This window comes from Lepisosteus oculatus, chromosome 7 (genome assembly GCF_040954835.1).
Source record: "Lepisosteus oculatus isolate fLepOcu1 chromosome 7, fLepOcu1.hap2, whole genome shotgun sequence".
NCBI lineage: Eukaryota > Metazoa > Chordata > Actinopteri > Semionotiformes > Lepisosteidae > Lepisosteus > Lepisosteus oculatus.
Window position 1 is genome coordinate 50,271,829 of NC_090702.1, and position 21,892 is coordinate 50,293,720.

Consider the following 21,892-nt stretch of genomic DNA (forward strand, 5'->3'; position numbering starts at 1 on the left):
AGATACTTAAAACCAATATTAGGCATCAAAAACTATGTTGCAGCTGATGACTCCCTTAATTTGGAATTACATCTTTGATCTTGACTAACACCTCCATGTTTCTTATATGTTCTACAAACTTTTGTTATTTACTGTTTCCATTTATACAAGGTGCCTGAGAGAAGAACAGTAAAAAAGACAAAAACTGCAAACAGCATCATCTTTGACATTCTTTATTTTGAAACAAAAAAACTCCAACCTTTTTGTAAAAGATTTTTTTGGTAAATCTAGTCACTTACATATATACTGTAATCTTACAGGAAATACTCAATAGAAAATGTATTCTGTACAGTTTTATGTGCAGAATTTCTCCCAAAGGGACAATCATAACAACATTTTTAATTAATCCCTCTCTTCTGCCCCCAATTGTTTCATTTAGTGGTCAAATGTTATACTGTGAAAACATTATCAGAAAGAATCGGGTACTAGGTTACTCATTAGTGTGTTATCATCATGTCTTAAAGATAAGGCTTTGAACAAATACTAACATTTCTTATAAAAGCTGAAGAGTTCATTACTGTGAACTTTCCTTGCTGGATCACAGGTAAAAAGGTTGTCCTTTTGAATTTTTCTTTTTCTGTTTTACATTTCTAAATCCAAGATTAATATAACCTTCTAAATAAACCTCTGTGTGGGGCACATACGTATATTATAGATATTATTGAACTATGGATAAATGTTAACAATCATTCCAGCTCTTTCCTGCAACTAAAATTCACAGAATCTGAACCTCCAAGAAATCATTTAATGTAACGTAAAATCTAAGTTTTAAAACTGTTAAGAAACTAGTAAATCGGAATAAAACACAACAAACATTAAATGGTTCTTGGAAAACATTTATCCTTCACTGCATGTGTTTTCTGTAGTTATTGCTTTTTTGCATTCTGTTTCCCTGATAAGAAATTTTGACTCAAAAATCGCACATTTGTCTTATCATTTTTATTTGTTTGTTGTGACTTACTTTGTTTCCAAACACCATGTAACTAGTCTTTTTCCTAAAGCGTTGTCTCCTCTGTATCCTCCTCTGTATCCTCAGAATCCCAGATTCAAGTTTGGGAACCAAACGATTTTTTTTTCTCATAGATCTCATAGATCTAGATCACATCAGTCATCATGGGGGTCAATGCCAAAAAGCTGCCTGAGTCACAAATGGAAAGAGAACCCTGTTGCTCCAAACTCAAGGTTGGTGAAGGTTTTGGTTGGTGCATTTGCCACAAGAGAGGCATTTCTTTAAGTTCTTGTTTGTTTCATTTAAAGCAGTCACATACTTTGACAAAAATAACAGAAGTAGCTGTAGTAGCTGAGTACTCTTGTGTTAATGTGTGTTGCCAAGTATGTTTGTTCAGGATGGATTTCTTGGTCTTTGGATGTGAGCAATACGAGCAGTAGACTGTTGATATATTGTGTCATAGGGGAGGTGAAGAGTAGCCCTTTGCTTTTGTGAATCAACAGTTACTGTACCGGATGTGTTGGAGCAGGGCACACAACTTTGTAGACTGGATGTTTAACCCAACAGCACATTTAATTAAGGCACTAGGATGTGTTCTTACTGTGTAAGGTAATTCTAGTAGCCCCTACAGGTGAAGAGCTTTGCACAGTGGAATGATTTTACCTTTGATCCTTGAATATTGGCCTCATGTTATAGAATAAACCTTATTACAAAAGTATAGTACCATAGTAAAGGTGACAGAGGTGGTGTACTTCTCATTTCTTATTTATGATATCTCTCAAAAATCTGTCATTTTTTCATTATGTCAAAAAAAAAACAATTCAGTACACAGTCAATGGAATTCTTTCTCAAAAAGATCTGAAAACCTTTTAATTCTGAGCTAATTTAATGGAAATTCTCACCTTAACATAAGGAGGGTTGAGGATAACAAGACACTTTTGGCCCAGCTGTCCTAAATCACAATCATTACCAATGTCATTTCTCAAATTTAAAGTCATGCATTCCTTTTCTACCCCATCCAAAGGTTTACACCTACCTCTTGGGTAATTCCTTTCGATCTATGGAGGTCACAGCTCCCTTATTGTATGCCCAACGTTCTGGCCTCAGCCAAATGGGTTAAGCCAAATATCACTATACCTAAGTGCTCGGTAAACATCCTCTTTGTGAGCTTTTATTTGGGATGTAATGTACACAAAAAAAAACTAAATAAAAACAGAAATCCTAATAACTTTCACAATCATAATGTTTAATCGGACATGTTCCCAGTTGCCACATGGTGTTTTGGAGTTCATTCCATGAGCAAAAATCTTCTTGGGAAATATAACCATAATCATTGATCATTTGTTTAAAGTGGGATCTATATCCCTCTACTATTTCATTTTTAATGATTAACTTTGCTTATCAGTATGCTGCATTCCTGTCCAGTATTTCTTTAGTTATTTGCTGCTATCAGTGAAGGTTACAGGACAGCAAATAGACAGGAGGGATAGCCTCTGCCCTACAGCTGATTATTTAGGTTTAAGTAAACACCAATGTTCAATCACAGTTCACTGAGCAGGGAGTTCTTGCAGAGTTATAGATCTGGCGCGTGCGACCTTTTGGCCACTCTGTGCTGAGTTTATATTAATATTTTTCTCACAGCTCATTTGTTCAAGACTTAGATATTAAATTGATGATAGATGGCCATATCACCATTTAACCCTGCAACTCACAACTGGCAACCCACTGAAGCTCAGCAGGTGTGAGCCTGGTCAGTGCCTGGATGGGAGACCTCCTGGGAAAAACTAAGGTTACTGCTGGAAGAGGTGTTAGTGGGGACAGCAGGGGGTGCTAACCCTGCGGTCTGTGCCCCATTATAGTGACGGGGACACTATACTGTAAACAGGCGCCGTCCTTCGGATGAGATGTAAAACCGAGGTCCTGACTCTCTGTGGTCATTAAAAATCCCAGGGTGTTTCTCCAAAAGATTAGGGGTATAACTTCCCATTGGCCCTTACCAATCATGGCTTCCTTATAATCCCCATCTATGAATTGGCTTCATAACTCTGTTCTTCTCCCCACTAATAGCTGGTGTGTGGTGAGCGTTCTGGTGCACTATGGCTGCTGTCGCATCATCCAGGTGGATGCTGCACATTGGTGGTGGTGGAGGAGAGTCCCCATTACCTATAAAGCGCTTTGAGTGGAGTGTCCAGAAAAGCGCTATATAAGTGTAAGCAATTATTATTATTATATTAAACTGGTTTTAATGCAGATCCACAGAATTTTCATTTCTGAATTTGCAGAATTGCAGAATCTTAATCTGAAATTTTATTCAACACATTTGCGTGTAATTAGGATTATGCTATGCACACCTGACATGAATGTTTTGACATTGGTGTCATGTCCTTTCTCAAAGAGCCCATCATTGGAATCTGTGCTTTGAAAACAACATTAATGAGCTGGAAGAGGAGAAAAGCATACTAATCCATGAAATGTAGATCTGACCTTAATAACGAAAGTGGAAACTATAGGCCAAACATTTGTAAACTGGTCAAGCAAGTTTAATTATCGGAAAATGTAAATCAGAAGGACAAATAAAAAATAATGACATTTTAATAGACATAAGAATTGTTACACACAATAGGACATGTAGCGCACCTAGCCCATTTGGTAGTTAGCAGCTAATTGAATGAAGGATCTCATCCAGGCATTTTTTGAAGAAAGCCAAGGTATAGACTTCAATGACATTTCTGGGTAGCTTGTTCCTTTCTCCTACAACCCTTTGTGTAAAGCTATGCCTATTATTTTCAATTAAATGCACTTATGCCTCTTATGCCCTCTGGTTTATGTTTTATGGTTTATTCTGTCCACCACGTGGTGTTGTCAGGCTAGGAGGATTGTGAATATTTGTATGAAGTCCCCTCGTGTTCAGTACTAAAAAGATTCAGTTCTTTATGTCTGTCGGTATGGAGAGTTTGCTCTTTCTGGACTGATTTCAGAGCTCCAGTATTTTTTTTTATCACATGCTGACTATAATTATACACAACATTTTAAACATTGTTGCATTTCTAAACATCTCCAATATTTTAACACAGCACCCCTTAATTTAAAGTCTGCTCTTTTGACTATATAATATTTTATTGCACTATATCATGCATTATCACTATAATATTTTGTCTGCCTTTTAATTGTTTCCAAAGCATTGTCTACTAAATGATAGTATGTAGACTGTATGCAAACAAATACTTAAGTCTTTTGCATAAGTATCCTTTACTAAGTCTGTATTTCCTATTTTGCATGTATTTTTTAATCTTTTTACCCTGCACTTGTCTACACTAAGCATCTTCTGCCAGGTACTTGCCAAGTCTTGAGCTGTAACTAAACCTTTTTGAATTTCAGCTCCAAACAGTGTTTAGTAAACCTCCTGTTTTAGTATCATTTTTGGCCTGTGACATTTCCTGATGTACTGTATATCATCAAATTGAATGGTGATATACTGTACGTCATTAACTAGTTACATCTGCAGATACACAGATAACTGGAATGGAAACAACAGAACGGTAGCAGGGGTCTCACAAAGACTTAGAGAAATGGATTTGGCAGACACTTTAAAAGTGCAGTTTAATATTGACAATTGCAAAGGAATCCAGGCAGATATCAAGAGCTATACTCTATACCAGGGGTTCCCAAACAGTTTGGGTCCGTGCCTCCCATGACCTGTCATATTTTCACCATGCCTCCCCTCTGTCAAAAATAAGTTCTATGGCGGTGCATTATTTTACAAAAGATTATACATTTGAAAAGGAAATGATAGGTCAAAATAAAAACAAAGTGATCCAATTTTTATTATTTAAAAAAAATATATCATTTAGCATTTTCATTTATGATTTATTTAATTTATAAATTTATTTATTAAATTAAAAAATCATTTTCAAAACCAAAATACTTGTAAAAGCTCAATCCAAATAGTAAAAATACTTGACAAAACATTTTAATGAAATTCTGTGAATGTGAAAACAATTTGAAAAATTAAAATACTAATAATAATTGCTTACACTTATATAGCGCTTTTCTGGACGCTCCACTCAAAGCGCTTTACAGGTAATGGGGATCCACCAGTGTGCAGCCCCACCTGGATGATGCGACGGCATATAGTCAGCATCTTCGTAAAATGCAAATAAAATGGCTTTTGGAACAAATACTAATTTAACATGTATGTTTTTAAAAGGATGGAGGGGGAGAAATACAATGTCTCTTAATGGGATGGGTGGGATTGTTTTTTCCATAATTCATCAAACCTGGGTAGTATTTTTTAAATGGAAAATTAAATTGAGGACAGAGATTAGGAAAGTTGCCTTTAAACCGATAGTTTAAGGCATCCGGGTGAAAGATGCCTAAACTCCAGGCTCCTTCCAGCAGCATCCAGGTCAACTGAGAAAACTCTTGAATGAGCAAGACTGACCTAATATCCTGCTTTCATTTGCATTTATTACTGTATATTAATTTGAGTAATTAGAATTTATCTAGACATTTAGACTACGTAAAACTGATACAACATATTTTAAAATATTTCCAATATCTTTTCATCTGACAGGCTCTGTCTTATCTCATCATGCCTGATACCTATGCCATCTTCTTCTGTGTTACCAAACAGCTAATACGTAATTTTCCCTGCCGAAAACAAAGAAAGTAAGAAGACAATTAAAAGTAGCAGACATCCACAAGCACACTCTCTCACACACAGTCTAGTCTTGTGTGATGACCTTCTGTGACAGTGTGGGAGTGGGAGGAGCTGAGGCGAACCCCAGTGAAAGTCGACGCTCCATCTGAGGGGGTGGAGGCACTGGTGTGAGGTTGGCGAAAATCGAAAAAGGGGAAAAACAAAAAAGAAAAAGGAAAATGCGCTGTTTTGCACAGCGGTATCCAGGCTGGACTGTCCCTATTTAGCAAGGTCCAGCCTGGGGAAAAAGAACTGCTCGGGACAGCGGTATCTAGTCTGGATTATCCCTATTTAGTGGGATCCAAACTGGAAGAAAATGAACATGAGACCAAAACAAAAGAGCTCAATCTTTCCCAGTGAGAGATACTGTACATGGCGGGACAGGAAAAAAGAAAAAGAAAATAAAACAAAGGGAAAACTTGGTCTCAAACGCTCTCGTCGCAATCCCCACTGGGACTGTTGCGGGAAGGTTGTCCCCTTGTAGGGGTGTGCTCTTGCTCCGTGTGTCTTAAATGGCCCCCACTGCTAATTAGCTAGGTCAGCTGTGGTTGCTAACGTGTCATCCTTAATCCAGGGCTCTGACTCCACACTGAACACACCCCTGTGTAATGCCACACTTCGGATGAAAGTTCCAATGACCTTCTTCTGTTTTTTCCACAGATGTTCCTAGTATCCCTGTCTTTTGTCTACTTTGCCAAAGCTTTTCAAGGAAGCTATATGAAGAGCTCAATCACGCAGATAGAGAGACGCTTTGACATCCCCAGCTCTTTGATAGGAGTGATAGATGGGAGCTTTGAAATGGGTAATGAGTTCTGATATCTTTTGCTCCTGAAAAAAAAAACACATTTTGTTTGATGCAAACGGATTTAATAAAAAAGTGAATTGCGAAAATGGAATAATCGAAGAGACAGCACTGTTCCTTTGTGTTTGCTGTTGCAGGTAATCTACTGGTCATAGCCTTTGTGAGTTACTTTGGTGCCAAGCTCCATCGTCCCAGGCTGATTGGTGCAGGCTGTCTGCTGATGGCTCTGGGCTCCTTCTGTACTGCACTTCCTCATTTCTTCATGGGACAGTAAGTAGCACCTCTCCAGCTCTGCATTTCCCAAGGTGCCCAAGATGCCTCCTTCACCAGCCCTTTTTGATAACAAGAAAAGCTTTATAGTATCTTGTAGCTGTTTTTTCTTTCACCTATGGGAAACTTTGGACACAATCTGGAAACTAAGGAGAATTTTCAGTAATCATCAGCTCTGCCTCCCCAGCGGCTCCCCGTGGTATCCCTGACCGTCTAATTAAGACACGTGGTCACTGATCTACAGTAGCATACAGTACCACGCATACGTCTATTCCAACCCCAAAGTGTTGAAGCAAGCTTTTCTACAGCTTTTGACATAATCATTCAATCATCACCTTCCTTCCTACCATTTTTGTTTCTGAACTGATGGTTTTGAGATTTATTTTTCTTACTTTTGGAGTTTGAGCCTCCTCATCAAATGGCAAGGAGGCTGGCCATTAAGGAGGTGGGCCAAACCTACTCCACAAAGTAATCCAAAAATTCACTAAGCATCTAATTCTCGAATGTTGTTGTCCCTCTTAAAAATTGAATAAACCTCTATTGAGAAAAACTAGAACAAGGACTATATTTCACAATGAGTGAAGTTTATTAAATTAATTTAAAATAGTTTATCCAGCATAACTTTTAAGCAGACAGCTCATGCCATTTACAATGGTAAAAGGAGGGAGTACCTGGATCTGGCAAGAACTGTTTAATAATACCTTCCGTAACATTGATTATATGTTATGGAAGGTTATTCCATAATTCTATTCAATCATATCCTCCATATCTAGAAACTATTATCATGCTTGAAACAATTACAGATCCTTCCAAGATAATTAATGTTCTTATGATAGCTGTCTACTGAGAGACTTAACCACATTAACCTTCTCTTACGTCAAATTCAGCGTAACTAAAACTGAAGACATTACTCGTATAAAATATATAATATAAGATGTATGTTGCTTTGTCTCCTGGGTAGTCCCATTATTCCACTTGAAGATTGATTTGTCTATTCACAACAGCAGCAAAATCTTCAACAGCTATTATTATTATTTTTTCCAACAGTTATCAGTACGAAACATCCATTGAACATTCTTCCAATTTAACTGTGAACACATCTCCTTGCCTTGCCAACCAAAGTAATACTATAAAGGATACCAGCTCTCCTGATGGTCCAAAAGCAGGTACAAACTTTATATTGCTCGATCAAAGTGGATCATATTTCCACCATATGTTGTATGTCATACGGACAACTATATTTCTTAAATCAATGTAAGTTATCCAGATATCACTGGCTAAATTACAGCAATAGAGTATTGAAACATATAGCATAGCATTGTTGCATTTCTAAACCTCTTATGTTATGAATTATCTTATCTAATATACATTATTATCTTGAATATGATTTAATTAAATGTATAACACAAACACATAAGCTATATTTGGATTATTTTACAAAATGAGTAAATGTCCCAGTGTGAACGAGTGTAGCATCAACTAGCTGTTTACTGGGATTGTATATAAATCTCTTAACTTCTCTTTTATGAATTTTGGTGCATCCGTCCTTACAGAACTGCCTCCAGTCAGTGGCATTTGAGGGTTTCCTTGTATGATTAACTTGCTTCAGGTCCTGTCACAGTATTTCAATGGGTTTTACAGTAGGTCTGGACTTTGATCCCAGATGTGATATTTCTTCTTCAGCCATTCTGTTGTATACAGTATCTGTACGAACATTTAGGATCATCATCTTGCTACTTGACCCACTTTCAGCTTTTTTCAGCTTCAGCTGACTAAAGGATGGTCTGGAATTCTCCTACAGTAATTGCTGATAAATTGTGAAATTTATGGCTCTGTCAATGATGAAAGCAAAACAGCAAAGCAGCCCACAAACCAGCTTCTATCACCATGCTTGACAGCCCAGATGAGTTATTTTCTGTGCAAGGCAGTATTAGGTTTTTGCCACGCAAAACATAACTCATTGTATTAAACAACTTACTTGTGTGTCCAGCGAACATTCTTCCAGTAGTCTGGTGTATCATCACGGTGCTCTTTGTATGAACCTAAGGTGGCAAGTGATGTTTTTTTAATTAAAGTGACAGTTTCTTCCTGGCTATCTTCCCATGAACACCATTCCTATTCAGCCTGATGGTTGAGAAATGAATACTGACATTAGCCACTGCAGATCCTTAGATGTAATTCCGGGGTTATCTATGACTTCCTGGATGATTTTCTGAGTTGCTTTTTGGGAGAGCTGAAAGTGTTCTCTTGAATGCTTACTGTCCATCTCAAATTGGATGGCTGGCACCTCAAAAGTTTAAAAAAACTTTTGTAACCCTCCCCTGACTGACTCTTTTTCTGAGCTCCTCTGAAATCTCTTTTGATCAGGGCAAGATCTATGTCAGCTAACCTGTGTGGTACACAAACTCACAAGAATAGAACACTCACAAGAATTCTCTGAATAGAACAGGGCTGCCCAAACTCGTTCATCTTTACTTGTTACCAAATTAATTAACTACCTTGTTTTAATTACCTCCCTAATTGTGCTAACAAAACCCTGAGTTCACTTAGAGTATACTGATTATTAATTATTCATTTTTATGTAACTGATTTATATAATGGCTGTTTTATCTTTAAAGCACCCTTAAACATTTTTCAAGCGGTAGAATCTTTTAATATTTCACAGTGAAGAAATTTTAAAAGAATGTGTAAACTTCCACTGTGTACTGTGTCACTTTCTTTTTTATACAGTGCAAAAAGTATTAACTTAATATATGTTTCACAACTCAATAATTTTGTAAAAGTATTATTTTAACATTAATATGAAATGTATACTTTTATTTCTCATGCCAGAATATAAAATAACTTAGCTGACGTTAGGTATTGTCATAAAAGAAGGGTGGGAAATTCTCATAGCAAACAGAAACCATAGCGTATCAATTAAAGTGCAGTAGAAAACATGTGACCAATTAAAAACTTTTAAAGGATTCAGCAATGTCATTACTGAAAAGTTTCCCGAGCTCCAATGCCTGTTTCTTCTGTTTTCCTGTAGAGTGTGAGCAAGAGGTTGGTTCATCTATGTGGATTTATGTTTTCCTGGGTAATATGCTAAGAGGTATTGGAGAAACACCCATTATGCCTTTAGGATTATCTTATTTGGATGACTTTTCTCAGGAAGAAAACACTGCTTTCTACATTGGTAAGTAACACACATACCTTGCTAAGTGAAAAAAATGTGTACATAGTAAATATTTACAAATACCAAAGGGTGCATCAATAAGCATTACAAAAGGCAATGCATTTATTCATACTGAAGGCATAGCCAAGCTACTAGCATCAGCACTCTACCCTTCACCATGCACTGCAGGACCTGTATCAGACCATGCACACAGTGTCGAATATTACACTGAGAGCCTCATCAAGGAGGATTTGCATTCTTTGTCATCACTTCTACATTGTTTCAGACCCAGCAGGATGCACATTTTGTTGGACCCTGTATTGCACTGTGGGTAATGTCGTGTAAGGCACACATGGATATTTTGAGTTCATTGCAATGAGAGCAGGTTCCCATAATCATGCCTTCCTGGGTTTGGAACCCAGGTTAATGTTCATTTTAGACATTTACTTGGCCACTCCTGAAGACATTTCTCCACATAAACACCTGTTTCCTGTTTGCATACCCTTCATCACAAGACAAACCTGAATCCTAATGTGCACCTACAGTGTTCCTGACCATATTTGTAAAAGGCCAGCCACCTGATACAGTATATTTTACTACCATGGACAGGTGGGACTGTGGTCTCATAACAAAACAGACAATAGCATTATAGTTCTCCTTTTAGCAATGTAACTCCTTTTTGGTCATAAGAAGTCTTGTTATTTATTGAAACACAGATATTGTATTTCACTCTGTTTCTGTTAACTGCTCATTCTCTCACATATTTAATTACCAAAAACATGTTTTCCCTTTATACACAAGATAGACTGTCATTGTAAAGTAATTGAGGAGCCCTTGTACAATAAAATTTGAATTGGCTGTTTTTTGCAGCTTGTGTGCAGACAGTTGGAATAATGGGTCCCATGTTTGGGTTTCTCCTGGGATCCCTTTGTGCCAAGATGTATGTGGACATTGGATCTGTTGACTTAGGTATGTATATTTCACCTTCATTCTGCATCACCAATTAACAAGCTATTGGAATCCGGAACAAGCCATCTAGCCTTGTTGTTGATGCAGATACCTTGGCTTTTTTTTTAAATTACTGAACACTTTGGATCAGTTAGCTCTTAAATATCAGATAGGCTAGATGGTCTGAATGACCAAATTTTATTTGTAACTTATGTTCCTACAGGGGAGCACATGGAATTTTCTTAGTGTAAGGAATTTATTATTTTGGGAATATTTTGATACATAATAATATTGCAATATATTGAAAGTTACAAATTCCCTGCTGCCTAAAGCTAAAAAAAAAATAACATAATGAAATTTAAATAAAATGAAAAAGAAAAATACACTGCAGTTTAGCAATAAAACATTTTAGAAAAACTAATACCAAGCATTTACTGAAAGTATTATTGAAACACTCCTTCAAATCCATTATTAGCTAATCTGTTAGCAGCCTTATATTTAGAAATACAGTACGAAATATAGTATAGACAGATAAGTGATTGCTTTGCAGTACTTTTCAGTGCTGTGACTTCTGTGATTTTTCTTTTTGAAACATTTCTAAAACTTGTGTCCTGAGAAAGCTGCTCACTTACTTTGGCCAGTGTTCTGTTTGTTCGCCAGTAGCTGGTGTCTGTCTTTTTAAGTGTGTGCTGAAGTAATACGTATTATAAAATAATACGGCGAACAGTGCAAAATAACATGGCGATTATCAAATAGTACAACTACAGTCAAGTGCAGTTTTAAGTTCAAGTTTGGCTTACTTCAAAGGACGTGGTAGAATTCATGCTCACTTGAACATTAAATTTAATCTTCTAAACTAAAGCAGTATGTGCATACCGACATCTGTGATTTCCCAAATTTGTCAATTAATCAAGATGAAAATCAGCAGTAACTCAAGGGCATGCTGTCCTCCCCCCCACAGACAGTTTGACAATCCACCCCAAGGACTCTCGGTGGGTGGGGGCCTGGTGGCTTGGGTTCCTGGTGACTGGAGTGGCGGCACTCCTGGCTGGCATTCCATTCTGGTTCCTGCCCAGATCCCTTCCGAAGCAGGGAAAGACCGAGAGCAGTAACGGCCCGTCGCCGGAACAGGCCACATTTATACAGGAAATCAAAAGGGAACCTAGCGCTGAGAAACCCCAAGCTGTCACGATTTCTGAAATGGCTAAAGGCAAGTGTCCGAGTGTTCCCGCGAGATGACAATGCTGCATGATGGCATTAGAGTAATGAGTAAGTGTTTAACAGTATGGGGCTATCTTTTTCTCCTCCTGAAGGCCTCTAAAAAGATAATCACTCAAAATTCCGTTAAATGGTATGAAATGGTTTAACACAAGGCTATACAAATCAGGCAGCTAATTTAATCACTCCCTAAAAACTATACATCTCACCCTAACTCTTAAAGTGACTAAGGGATATCCATATTTATATGTATGGAATACATATGCACTGGATAAAAAAAGGATGAGCACATGAAGTTGAGTTCTCATAGCTTTATTAACAGGGTACACAAAATAACTTGAGTGAACACGGCAAAAAGTTTGTTTCTGAAAACACTTCAAGCTCAAATCACAGGTTTGGCATTAGAGGGAATCTTTCAGTATAAAAAAATGAAAGTGCACATTTACCACCTATCTGCACTGCAGAGCATAATCACAAAGTAACAACATCCCTCCAGAAAAATGACTTTGTCTAGCACGCTTTTTATGTCAGTTCTCTTCATTTCTGCCCCACAACCTTTTCACTGTAATCATTGCAGTTTATCATTAACATCATGACTCAATTTTGTTAACTGAAATAATCACACATTTATCTAGGTCTTATCTCACTTACAACATTCTCTTTGAAAAAACTCATTTTAGCTTTTGGCTTTTAAAAGTTAAAACAAAAAAAAGAAACAAAATGAAAGATTATCTTCTCAAGTTTACAACAAGTAGTTACTGCTACCTTCGGCAGTACAATTCACCTTTATGAACAGTAATGCAGTCTTTCCTAATCCTAACTTTAATCGTCACTAGCACAACAAGCTCTGGCAAGTTCACAGCCACGTTTAATAAAAGGCCAAAAACTAAATCATTCTGAAGGAATTGATTTTGAAAATGTATTTAGACAACAGGATTTCTGGACATCTCATTCTTATCTAGTAAACATCCTTTTACATTTTTGCAGTTATAGAGGTTACAAGTAAGAGAGAAATGGAAATTAAAAAGGTGCAACATCCTCTTTACTTTTATCAATCAACTATTTTTAAGAAAATGGTCAACATTATTTTATAAACAGAAAAACAGGAAGTGTCACTAACACCTGCCACATTGTTTTTTTTTGTAAATCCTTCTTATTTTGTTTTTCTTGTTAGATGACGTTGCATCTTCTGCTACATGTTGTGATGTGATTTTTTTCACCGCAGCCATGCTGTGATGTGCAGGATAACTACTTTTTGTGTGTCTTTTTCAGTAGCATTCAATATCAGTCACTGTTTCAAAACACTGATGTATCTCTAATTACACTAGTATTTATATCAGCATTAGAAGCTGTCTTTGTTGACATGGGGCATTGTTTTATTACCAACAATATGGAGATATCAGCACATTGATTTCCTTTCAGCCATGTGCTTCTCTACTATCACAAGCATTTCATTAATTACATTTCAGTCATCAATGCAAGGTTCCATGTAGAGTTGATTTGGGATTTGAATTAATTTCTTACAATAATCAGTTAAACCAGCTGTACTTATTGACTTATCCATTTAACACCGGTTTCAAAGCCCATATAGCTTCTACTGCTTTTTTTCAATGAAAAGGATATCCAACACACCTGAAAACATACGATGGATTTAGAAGATTTATGTTTGTTTGTGCTGCTCATAGTGATTTTAACATTTCCATTTCTTTACTCTCTAGATTTTCTGCCCTCATTGAAACGGCTCTTCTGCAATTCTGTGTTTGTCTTGTTGCTGTGTGTGTCCATAGTCCAAGTCAACAGTTTCATGGGAATGATTACTTTTAAGCCCAAGTATATGGAGCAGATCTATGGTCAGTCTGCCTCCAAGGCCATTTTCTTAATAGGTATGTTGTGCTTTTGCAATGATTTATTGCCTTGTAAAATCCCTATGTTTCTCACCACATAATTGCAGCAGTATTTATCATGAAGTTATTTGTTCATTAAACAATCCTCTCCTTGCTCTGATAAAATCTCCTTATATAGATCAGTCTTTTACAGTTCAGGTTCATAAAAAAACTATTGTACACAATGTCTTATCCTCTATCTGTTACATTTGCCTGCAGCACAATCCATGTCATGCTTTTATATACAGAAAAACAGGAGACAAGAAACGCATACAATACATTAATACAAATATATATTTTTGGATTTTAAATGTTAAAAGGGATATTTTAAGATTTCATGTGACAACGCCATTAAATCTCTTTTTTTTCCAGGCATCCTGAATTTGCCGGCTGTTGCACTTGGAATTATCACTGGTGGATTTATCCTGAAAAGGTTCAAGCTGAGTGTGATTGGTGCAGCAAGAATAACAATTGGAGCATCCTTTACATCCTTCCTCATCCTCCTAATATATTATGGACTGAGCTGTGAGAACACACAAGTGGCTGGATTGACAGTCTCATATGAAGGGTATAGCACTGTTATTCTATAAACATTAACATTCAGTATAAACTGTATGGAGTGTCATCAAGACCTTATGGTCTTATTCTATAAACTCTATAAAATCTATATAAATTCTATAAAATTTTGAATACAGGGTGAGATCTCTGCCTCTGTCCTGGAGGCTAGCTATTTGTTTCAGCTAAAAACTATGCTATTAGGCTAATGTATTTGGAGACCCTGGGTGGGCTTTTTTCTAGTTTGTTTTATATTTTAACACTTAGTTGTTAGAAAGGCATATTCGGTAGCTTCCTTTCAATTACTGCTGTACATGAGACATTGTCATAAAGTTACTATTGCTACTTGTAAAAATAGAGTCAAATTTAGAAACTGTAGTGTTTATTTTAGTGATGAGCTCTGGAAAGCAAATTGCTCACATTCATATTTGATTTATGTATCCAGGTATGACTGACATCTCTGCTGTTGGCTTTCACTGTCAATGATCATTTCCTTAAGCAATACATGACTGTGCATGAATGATTTAGCTAAAAAAAAGCACTTTCATGTCATAGCAACATATGTTCTAATGCTCTAGTCATCATTTTTCATTTAATCATTTCTAACCAATCACTTCAGTTAATATATCTCAAATTAACTTATCCATTTTGTTCAATCTAAGAGTGAAACAAGTGTCATACCAGGAGAACAGTCTGTTGTCCCAGTGCAACCTGGGATGCACCTGCTCTCTGAAGATCTGGGATCCTGTCTGTGCTGATCATGGTGTGACATTTGCATCTCCCTGTCTTGCTGGGTGCAAAACATCAACTGGGGCAGGGAAACAGCTGGTTAGTTTTTTTTCCATTCTTATTTCAACCAAAGTAAAGCCCTGTATGGACTCTCAGGATGGATTTATTAACAACTTGACCTTAGCCTTATCAGTACATGGTGTACAATTCTATTTAACCATAAAAATTAGGCAATATAGACAAAAGGCATGTGCCACATGCAAGATTCCCTGAACTCCATGACCAGGGGAAGAATGGGTCCTCTTGTTTTCCACCAGTTCCTTGAAAGGAGATGGGTTTCTCACGCGGGCAGGAGGAACTGTAGTATCTCTCACCAACATTAGCATTCTGATTCTCCTCTCCCTTCATTTAAGGACAAGGTAGAATCCAAGGTCCACTTTGACCTATTGCAATGTAACAACAGTAGTGAAAACATGTATCTTACTTCTTGAATATCAGGGCCATGAGCTAATGGCTTGAAAGAAATCTTTTAAGGAACTTTAAATGTGGCTGATTTTATTTATGTGCTTAGCACCGAGCTGTGAACGTAATTCTTAGCTCTTGAATTTTTTCCTTCTTTGTGGTAGATTTATAGTTCATTGGTTTCATTATGTGGTTTCAGATCCATTATTGACTGCAAAGAGAAAATGATCTGGAGTCTTTTAGATTAACTTGTAATAATGAGACATTTTTAGAACATTGTTCATGCATACCATATTTAAATATCCCACTGCATGGTACTATATATCTACTATATCTTTCTTTTCTGGGGGTGTGGGTTTTAATTTCATTAGGTTTTCCATAACTGCAGCTGCCTTGAAGCTGGCCCTCTACAGTCTGAGAACACATCGGCTATCCTGGGACAGTGCCCCAGACCAAACGACTGTGAGAGCATGTTTAAGTACTACATGATATTTTCAGTCATTGGTGCATATATATCAGCCTGTGGAGCCACTCCTGGGTACATTATACTGCTCAGGTAATGTATTATTTCAAAAATGAGTTTATGGTTTGTTGTGCTGTATTGCTGTTTAGAGAACTGACTTCATATAATTACATCAGTTCAGGCATTTATGACCTGGCTTTTAAATAATATAAATAATTAATTGAAGAAAAATGAGTGGAAAGCTCATGGTTGTACATTTAGTATTTTATAAATCGTATTTAATCATTCTTCATCTGTTAATACATTTTCACTGTGCTTTCTTAAGGTCCATTAAGCCAGAACTGAAATCACTAGCCCTGGGAATCCAGACTTTGTTTGTAAGAACTCTAGGTAAGAACAGATTATTAGCATTATTAAATAATTCAGTAGTTACACCGAACTACAATGCAGATAATGTGGAGGCATAATTTGAATTTGTTCCCCTTTATTGTCTTAACTCACCTGGTTGAAATAATGGTCATGTGGATGAGGCTTTTAAAACATCTTATTAAAATGGACAAGCCGTTGAGCTAATGTGTGGCTGATGAAACAGTGCATGGCCTGATGAGAATTAATAATGAAGTATGCTAGAACTGTGATGAATTGTAATGATTGATAATGGGTATACCAGAACAGTAATACATATACAGTATATGTGGGTATACTGTAAGCTCTTCTTTGTTAGTATAGTAGCACCTATTCCTTCCTGTCACAGAGACCAAGGTTTCATTCCCCTACAGCGGTAGGACAAAGTTCTGTATTTGAAATAGTGTACAACCTCTAAAATTTGGCCTCTAAAACTCTAAACTGGCTTAAATCCCAGCTGAAAAGCTGCACCCATTAACAACTTTAGGTACTCCACCTGAATTACTCCGGTATATGCCCTATTTGCTGTATAGATAACAACAAATTGACACCTGAAGAAGGCTCCAAAGCTGAAATGTTGAGTTCTTTTCTTCTCTTTACCTGCATCATAAAGGATTCTGAATACAGACTAGTTTCAATATCATTAATTTGGTTTTCTCACCACATGATTTTTATATTATGGTTACAGAATAAGAGTTCTTTAATTGGCATTCTTGCTTTGTTAACAGTAATGAGTAAATAATGTTATAGGTAAGACAATTTCCAGAGTGATAAGCTTCTTCCAGGTAATATTATAGTAATGTAAATAATTGCTTATGTAAAGTTGTCTTTTATTAATGTGCTTTCAGGTGGAATTCCTGCCCCTATATATTTTGGGGCTCTTATTGACAGGACCTGTTTGAAGTGGGGCTCCAAACGGTGTGGGGGTCGTGGGGCCTGCCGACTATATGATTCAGATGCATTCAGGTGACATTTATAATCCTTATAAAAGAAAATTAGCATCTTCTGTATAAGAACCAGATAATGAAAAAAATGCTTTTCATTTTTATGTGGTGAATGTGCGTCGTTAAAAGCTGAATATATATACGTGGAATTCATCCGGCTTTCCGGGATTCATCAAAATAGATTTATTACATTACCATTATTAAATACAAAAGGTGTCCAGTAATTGCCACCCAAGTGACAAAAGCAGTTCAATGTTTCCCCACACTGGTACAACGAGGAACCGGTCAATCACTATCAGCTTCCTTCTCATGAGGAGGGAGATCTCCTCTTTCCATGGTAATAGACTGACCTGTCTCAAGACTCAGCAGTCAAATTTCAAAAGAACAAGTAAAGGTTTGTTCTATGCTGAAAAGAGAAGAAAAAAAAAGTCACCCGAAGAAGGCTCCACAGCCGAAACGTTGTTTCCTTTCATCTCTTTTCAGTATAGAATAAACCTTTACTTGTTCCTTTGCAGCCTACGCATGCTGACGCAGCTGCCTACTTGAGCTATTTGAGCAATCAAATTGTAGTGCAACTGTGACCAGGGTGGCTTTGCTCTAGCTGGGATTTAGCCATGGCTGTTCATGGAAAATATGGCTTCTGAGCCACATATTAACACTTCCCAGTGAGCATTAAGCTGTACTTGCCAACAGGTTATGTTTGTCACGGACGTCCAAAGGGACTAACCGTGGGGAGCAGGAGAGCGGAAAAAGACCCATATGCGTAGCGGCGAGACGGGAAAAAGGCCCGGGCTCATTAGTGCAAAGAGTTCAGGAATGCCGTATAGAAACCTATGCCCTCGGGGAGCGGACGTGGGGCGCCCTGGTGCTAGGCGGGTCTCAGGACATCCAAACGTCAATGCTGAGCCAGGACAGCATTGACGTGCAAGACCCGGAAATATATAGCCCAATGGAAAGAGAGGGACCGGAAGGACAGCAGACCGGAAACTAGGGACAGGACAGAGAAGGAGCGCCCTCTGGCTGCAGAGGGCGTGACAACACTAAGATGCGATAAAGCTGACTTTAGCTTTAGCTGCTCCAGTGACTACAAAACAAAAGACAGGACCAACACCCATAAACAGGACAATCACTCAGATTGTGAAACAAATTTCTTTCTGAACCTATATAAGTGTTGGGAACCCCTTGCAGTATGTCTGTTCTGCCAGGCAGACCCAGCGCGCGTTGCTTATTGAGCTCAATAAAACCGAAACTGCACAAGACTGTGCCCTGCTCCCCTGATGAAGGATTTCCCACGATACTGGACAAGCCTGCATGTTGTCACTGGTATCTGAACCCTAGATGCCACACATTATTATGCCGCTCATCCCACAAATGTTCAATGGGGCTTAAGTCTCGCAAGAAGTACGTCCTTGACACAACTGTCACAGTCTTATTTCACAGTAATCTTTTGTTACACAAGCAGCATGAGGACATAAGTTGTCCTGCTCAAGTGTTGGTACATCAGGAATTGCTTACAGGAAGGGAAGGTAGTGAGGTTCCAGGACTTGATCAATCTAGTACTATGTCAGGTCACTCGGGTTGTGGTACAATTAAGCTCACTGGTGATTAGATGGCCTTTGCCAGAACATAACTTCCCCATGTATCTTGGATCTGGTTTCCCTGATTCTTGGCCTGTTTTTTGCAGGCTGTGTTTTGCTGAATCAATTTAACCAGGATAGAAATTAGTGGTTGTGAAAACCCCAGACAGTGAGTGACCTGCACTAATATACCGTAGTCTACCCTCAGATAAATTGATAGAGAGAAGGTGTTGTTTTCTTGATAAAAGGGGCATTTTTCAAGATTTTTACAGGAAATGTCTACTTGAAATCATTAGATTCTGTAATTGATGTCATTCCCTTGAACACTAATGATTTCAAGTAGACATTTCCTGTAACTATTTACTATTCTTTTATATCAACTTTTAGGACATTTGGTCCATTTCAGGTTCGAACTGCTTCAGGTCTGTGATATTAGGGCTGTATGAACAGCTCATTTCAGGTACTGCCACTAAATTTCGATGGGATTTAGGTCAAGCCTGTTGTAATAGACAAATAAGTTCTGGATCCCGAGATGAAGTTTAAACACCTGACTTAATCGTATGCAAGAAACAATAAGATCAATGTATTGTTCTGAATATAGGTACAGAACTTCCAGTTTATTTAGCAAACTTCAACTGTCTCTGATGCAAATTGTTACCATGGTAATGGGGGGAGGTCACCTGTGTTTCGACATTCCCTAAATCTTGACCACTTTGAATGGCCGGTTTTATCTTTCCTTAGTTAGGGAGTCTCTGTCTTGCAATTGGATTCTCTTATCAGTTAACTCCCATCCCTGCCATAACTCAAAAGTGCTTATGCATGGAATGTGTTGTGTCACAAGAAGTCTTTCTGCAGAAAGAAATCAGTTAACCCCTTTTTCACATTTTAGATCTTTCTTCCAAGACTGTGACTTGACCAATCCAAGGTTTTCCAAAAATGAAAGAAAATTCTTCCCAGTCCATTCTGTTGTAGATCTGCTTGTTTGATGGCAGTGTTTGGTTCTTAGGAAGGTGTAGGTACTCTACAGTAATTAGAAAACATCTCAGTTTGCAAAAGAGAATGTGGAATATACAAAAGACTACTGGAAGAATGTTTTCTAGACAGTCAAGTCAAATGATGAACTGTTTGACTACAATGAGAAATTATTTTTGTGGTATAGATCAAGCACTGATTTCCAATCAGCAGGTTTATCTCAAATGAGCTAAGTTGAAATGGAAACCTGTAGACATGGGTTATCTCCATGTTTAAGACTCTTAGGAGATCTAATTAAGCTTAAGGCTTAAATCTATGAGAATATGGACCAGGGTTCACAAACCTTTTCTTGGTATTGCATGTACATATGAATGGTCATGGAATAATAGCCGTATACTTAAATGTTAAGAATTTGTTGGCTCATTATCAATTATTAAAATGTATTTCATTCAATGCAACTAAAGGATGATCATGATAGAGGAGATAAGGACTCGGTCAGTGCCAAATCAATGTTCTGCCATCTGTTCCTACAGAGTTGTGTACCTTGGACTGATTTATGGACTGTACTCACTATCATATATCCTGTGGGGTACGCTGTATGCCAAACTCTCAAGAAGACACCGACAAGACACAGTAAAGAAAAATGGGAAGAATGATGGCAACGCAAATGGACAGGGGGACAATATGCACAACCAGAAAGTATCGCCCATTGGAACATCCAATAAAGAGGAAGTGGTGGAGCGCGAGACAAGCATGTAAGAAGAGCCTGAAGACTCTAGACAGTGACAAGTGCAATAAAATCATTGCATTTTGTCACTTAAATACTAGGCCCTTTTATTGCCCTTAATTCATAATATACTGTAGGTCATTAAACAAAGGGAGCATACCAGCTGGTCAAAAACATTCTGAACTCTTAGAAAAGTATTTGCATAGCCCAGAATCATACAGTATAAGGCTGCATTTTCTAGTTTTGTAAGGAGTCATTTGGATGCCTGTGTTAGAGTTTCATTTTATAGCTCCTGAAAAGCAAAACAAAGATAATTGATTTTTTATTTTAAACATAAGTCTGACCCTAAAATGAATTTTGTGGTGTTCCTTCTATCTGAAACTGCTAAACACAATAGCATGGGTTATTAAAAATGTAGGAAAGGTCACAAATAAGATGGTGCAAGTCATCCTACTCATTTGATCACCAGTAGAAGCCCCCATCAATCCATATCAAAAAAGCTCACAAAGACTTCTCTCTCCTCAACGTTTCTGAGGTTTGTATTCGTTTAGATGAATACATTGCAAATGACTCAAAAACAAAAGTTCTTAAGGTTTTATTCTTCTGAAATTTGACATCACGTATCATTATTTTAAAACAAATCTGGCCACAAATAGTGTTTTGTGCAAAACTTTTAAGTTTTGATGATGAGGCACTTAACATCTCTCTCTTGCTTCAGTGCATTTTAAAATTTTAAATTGTATTATATTTTATTATTTAACAAATAGAAACTACAACTACACTGAACAGAAACTTTACTGAACCAGGTTTATAATGTGAATATATGTTGCATTAACAGCTGAAATGCAGTATTTGTATGTACAGATTTACTTTCATTTCCAAAATCTATTTTTTCTATTGTGTTGTTCAAACTTTAGAGATAATGCCTGCTGCACTGTACTTGTCATTAAATGTAAAGTGTCTCAGCTTTTTGTAATTTCTTATCACTTTAATTAACCATTTTAGATTTTATTTAAAAATACACAGAATGGGTCACATTTAAAAAATGAAAGAAAGGATACAAATGAGAGGAAGCGGCAATATGGACAAGCAA

At 37.2% G+C, this 21,892-nt stretch overlaps 1 protein-coding gene across 3 annotated transcripts; it reads left to right on the forward strand.

Moving 5' to 3' along the window:
• Nucleotides 1-544: 544 nt before the first annotated feature.
• slco1d1 (solute carrier organic anion transporter family, member 1D1) lies at nt 545-21,764 on the forward strand. 3 transcript variants are annotated; one of them, XM_015352144.2, is made up of 15 exons: nt 545-591; nt 1,123-1,221; nt 6,348-6,489; nt 6,627-6,759; nt 7,807-7,925; nt 9,791-9,937; nt 10,787-10,885; nt 11,826-12,074; nt 13,801-13,965; nt 14,338-14,533; nt 15,183-15,348; nt 16,083-16,267; nt 16,500-16,564; nt 17,428-17,545; nt 20,606-21,764. In XM_015352144.2, exons 2-15 carry the CDS (start codon nt 1,153-1,155, stop codon nt 20,829-20,831), a joined length of 2,079 nt encoding a protein of 692 aa, XP_015207630.2. In that variant the 5' UTR covers nt 545-591; nt 1,123-1,152; the 3' UTR covers nt 20,832-21,764. The 3 variants fall into 3 exon arrangements, with proteins under 3 accessions (XP_015207630.2, XP_015207631.2, XP_006633263.2); XM_015352145.2 differs by having other exon boundaries at nt 560-583; XM_006633200.3 differs by lacking the exon at nt 545-591 and adding an exon at nt 3,056-3,197 and having other exon boundaries at nt 1,132-1,221.
• Nucleotides 21,765-21,892: the final 128 nt, after the last annotated feature.

Excerpts from the sequence above, each read along its gene's own strand:
- slco1d1 (XM_015352144.2), top strand. The coding sequence starts at position 1,153 with ATGGGGGTCAATGCCAAAAAGCTGCCTGAGTCACAAATGGAAAGAGAA. Across the intron at positions 7,926-9,790 it reads TCCTGATGGTCCAAAAGCAG|AGTGTGAGCAAGAGGTTGGT; the intron begins GTACAAACTTTA and ends GTTTTCCTGTAG. Across the intron at positions 14,534-15,182 it reads TTGACAGTCTCATATGAAGG|AGTGAAACAAGTGTCATACC; the intron begins GTATAGCACTGT and ends GTTCAATCTAAG.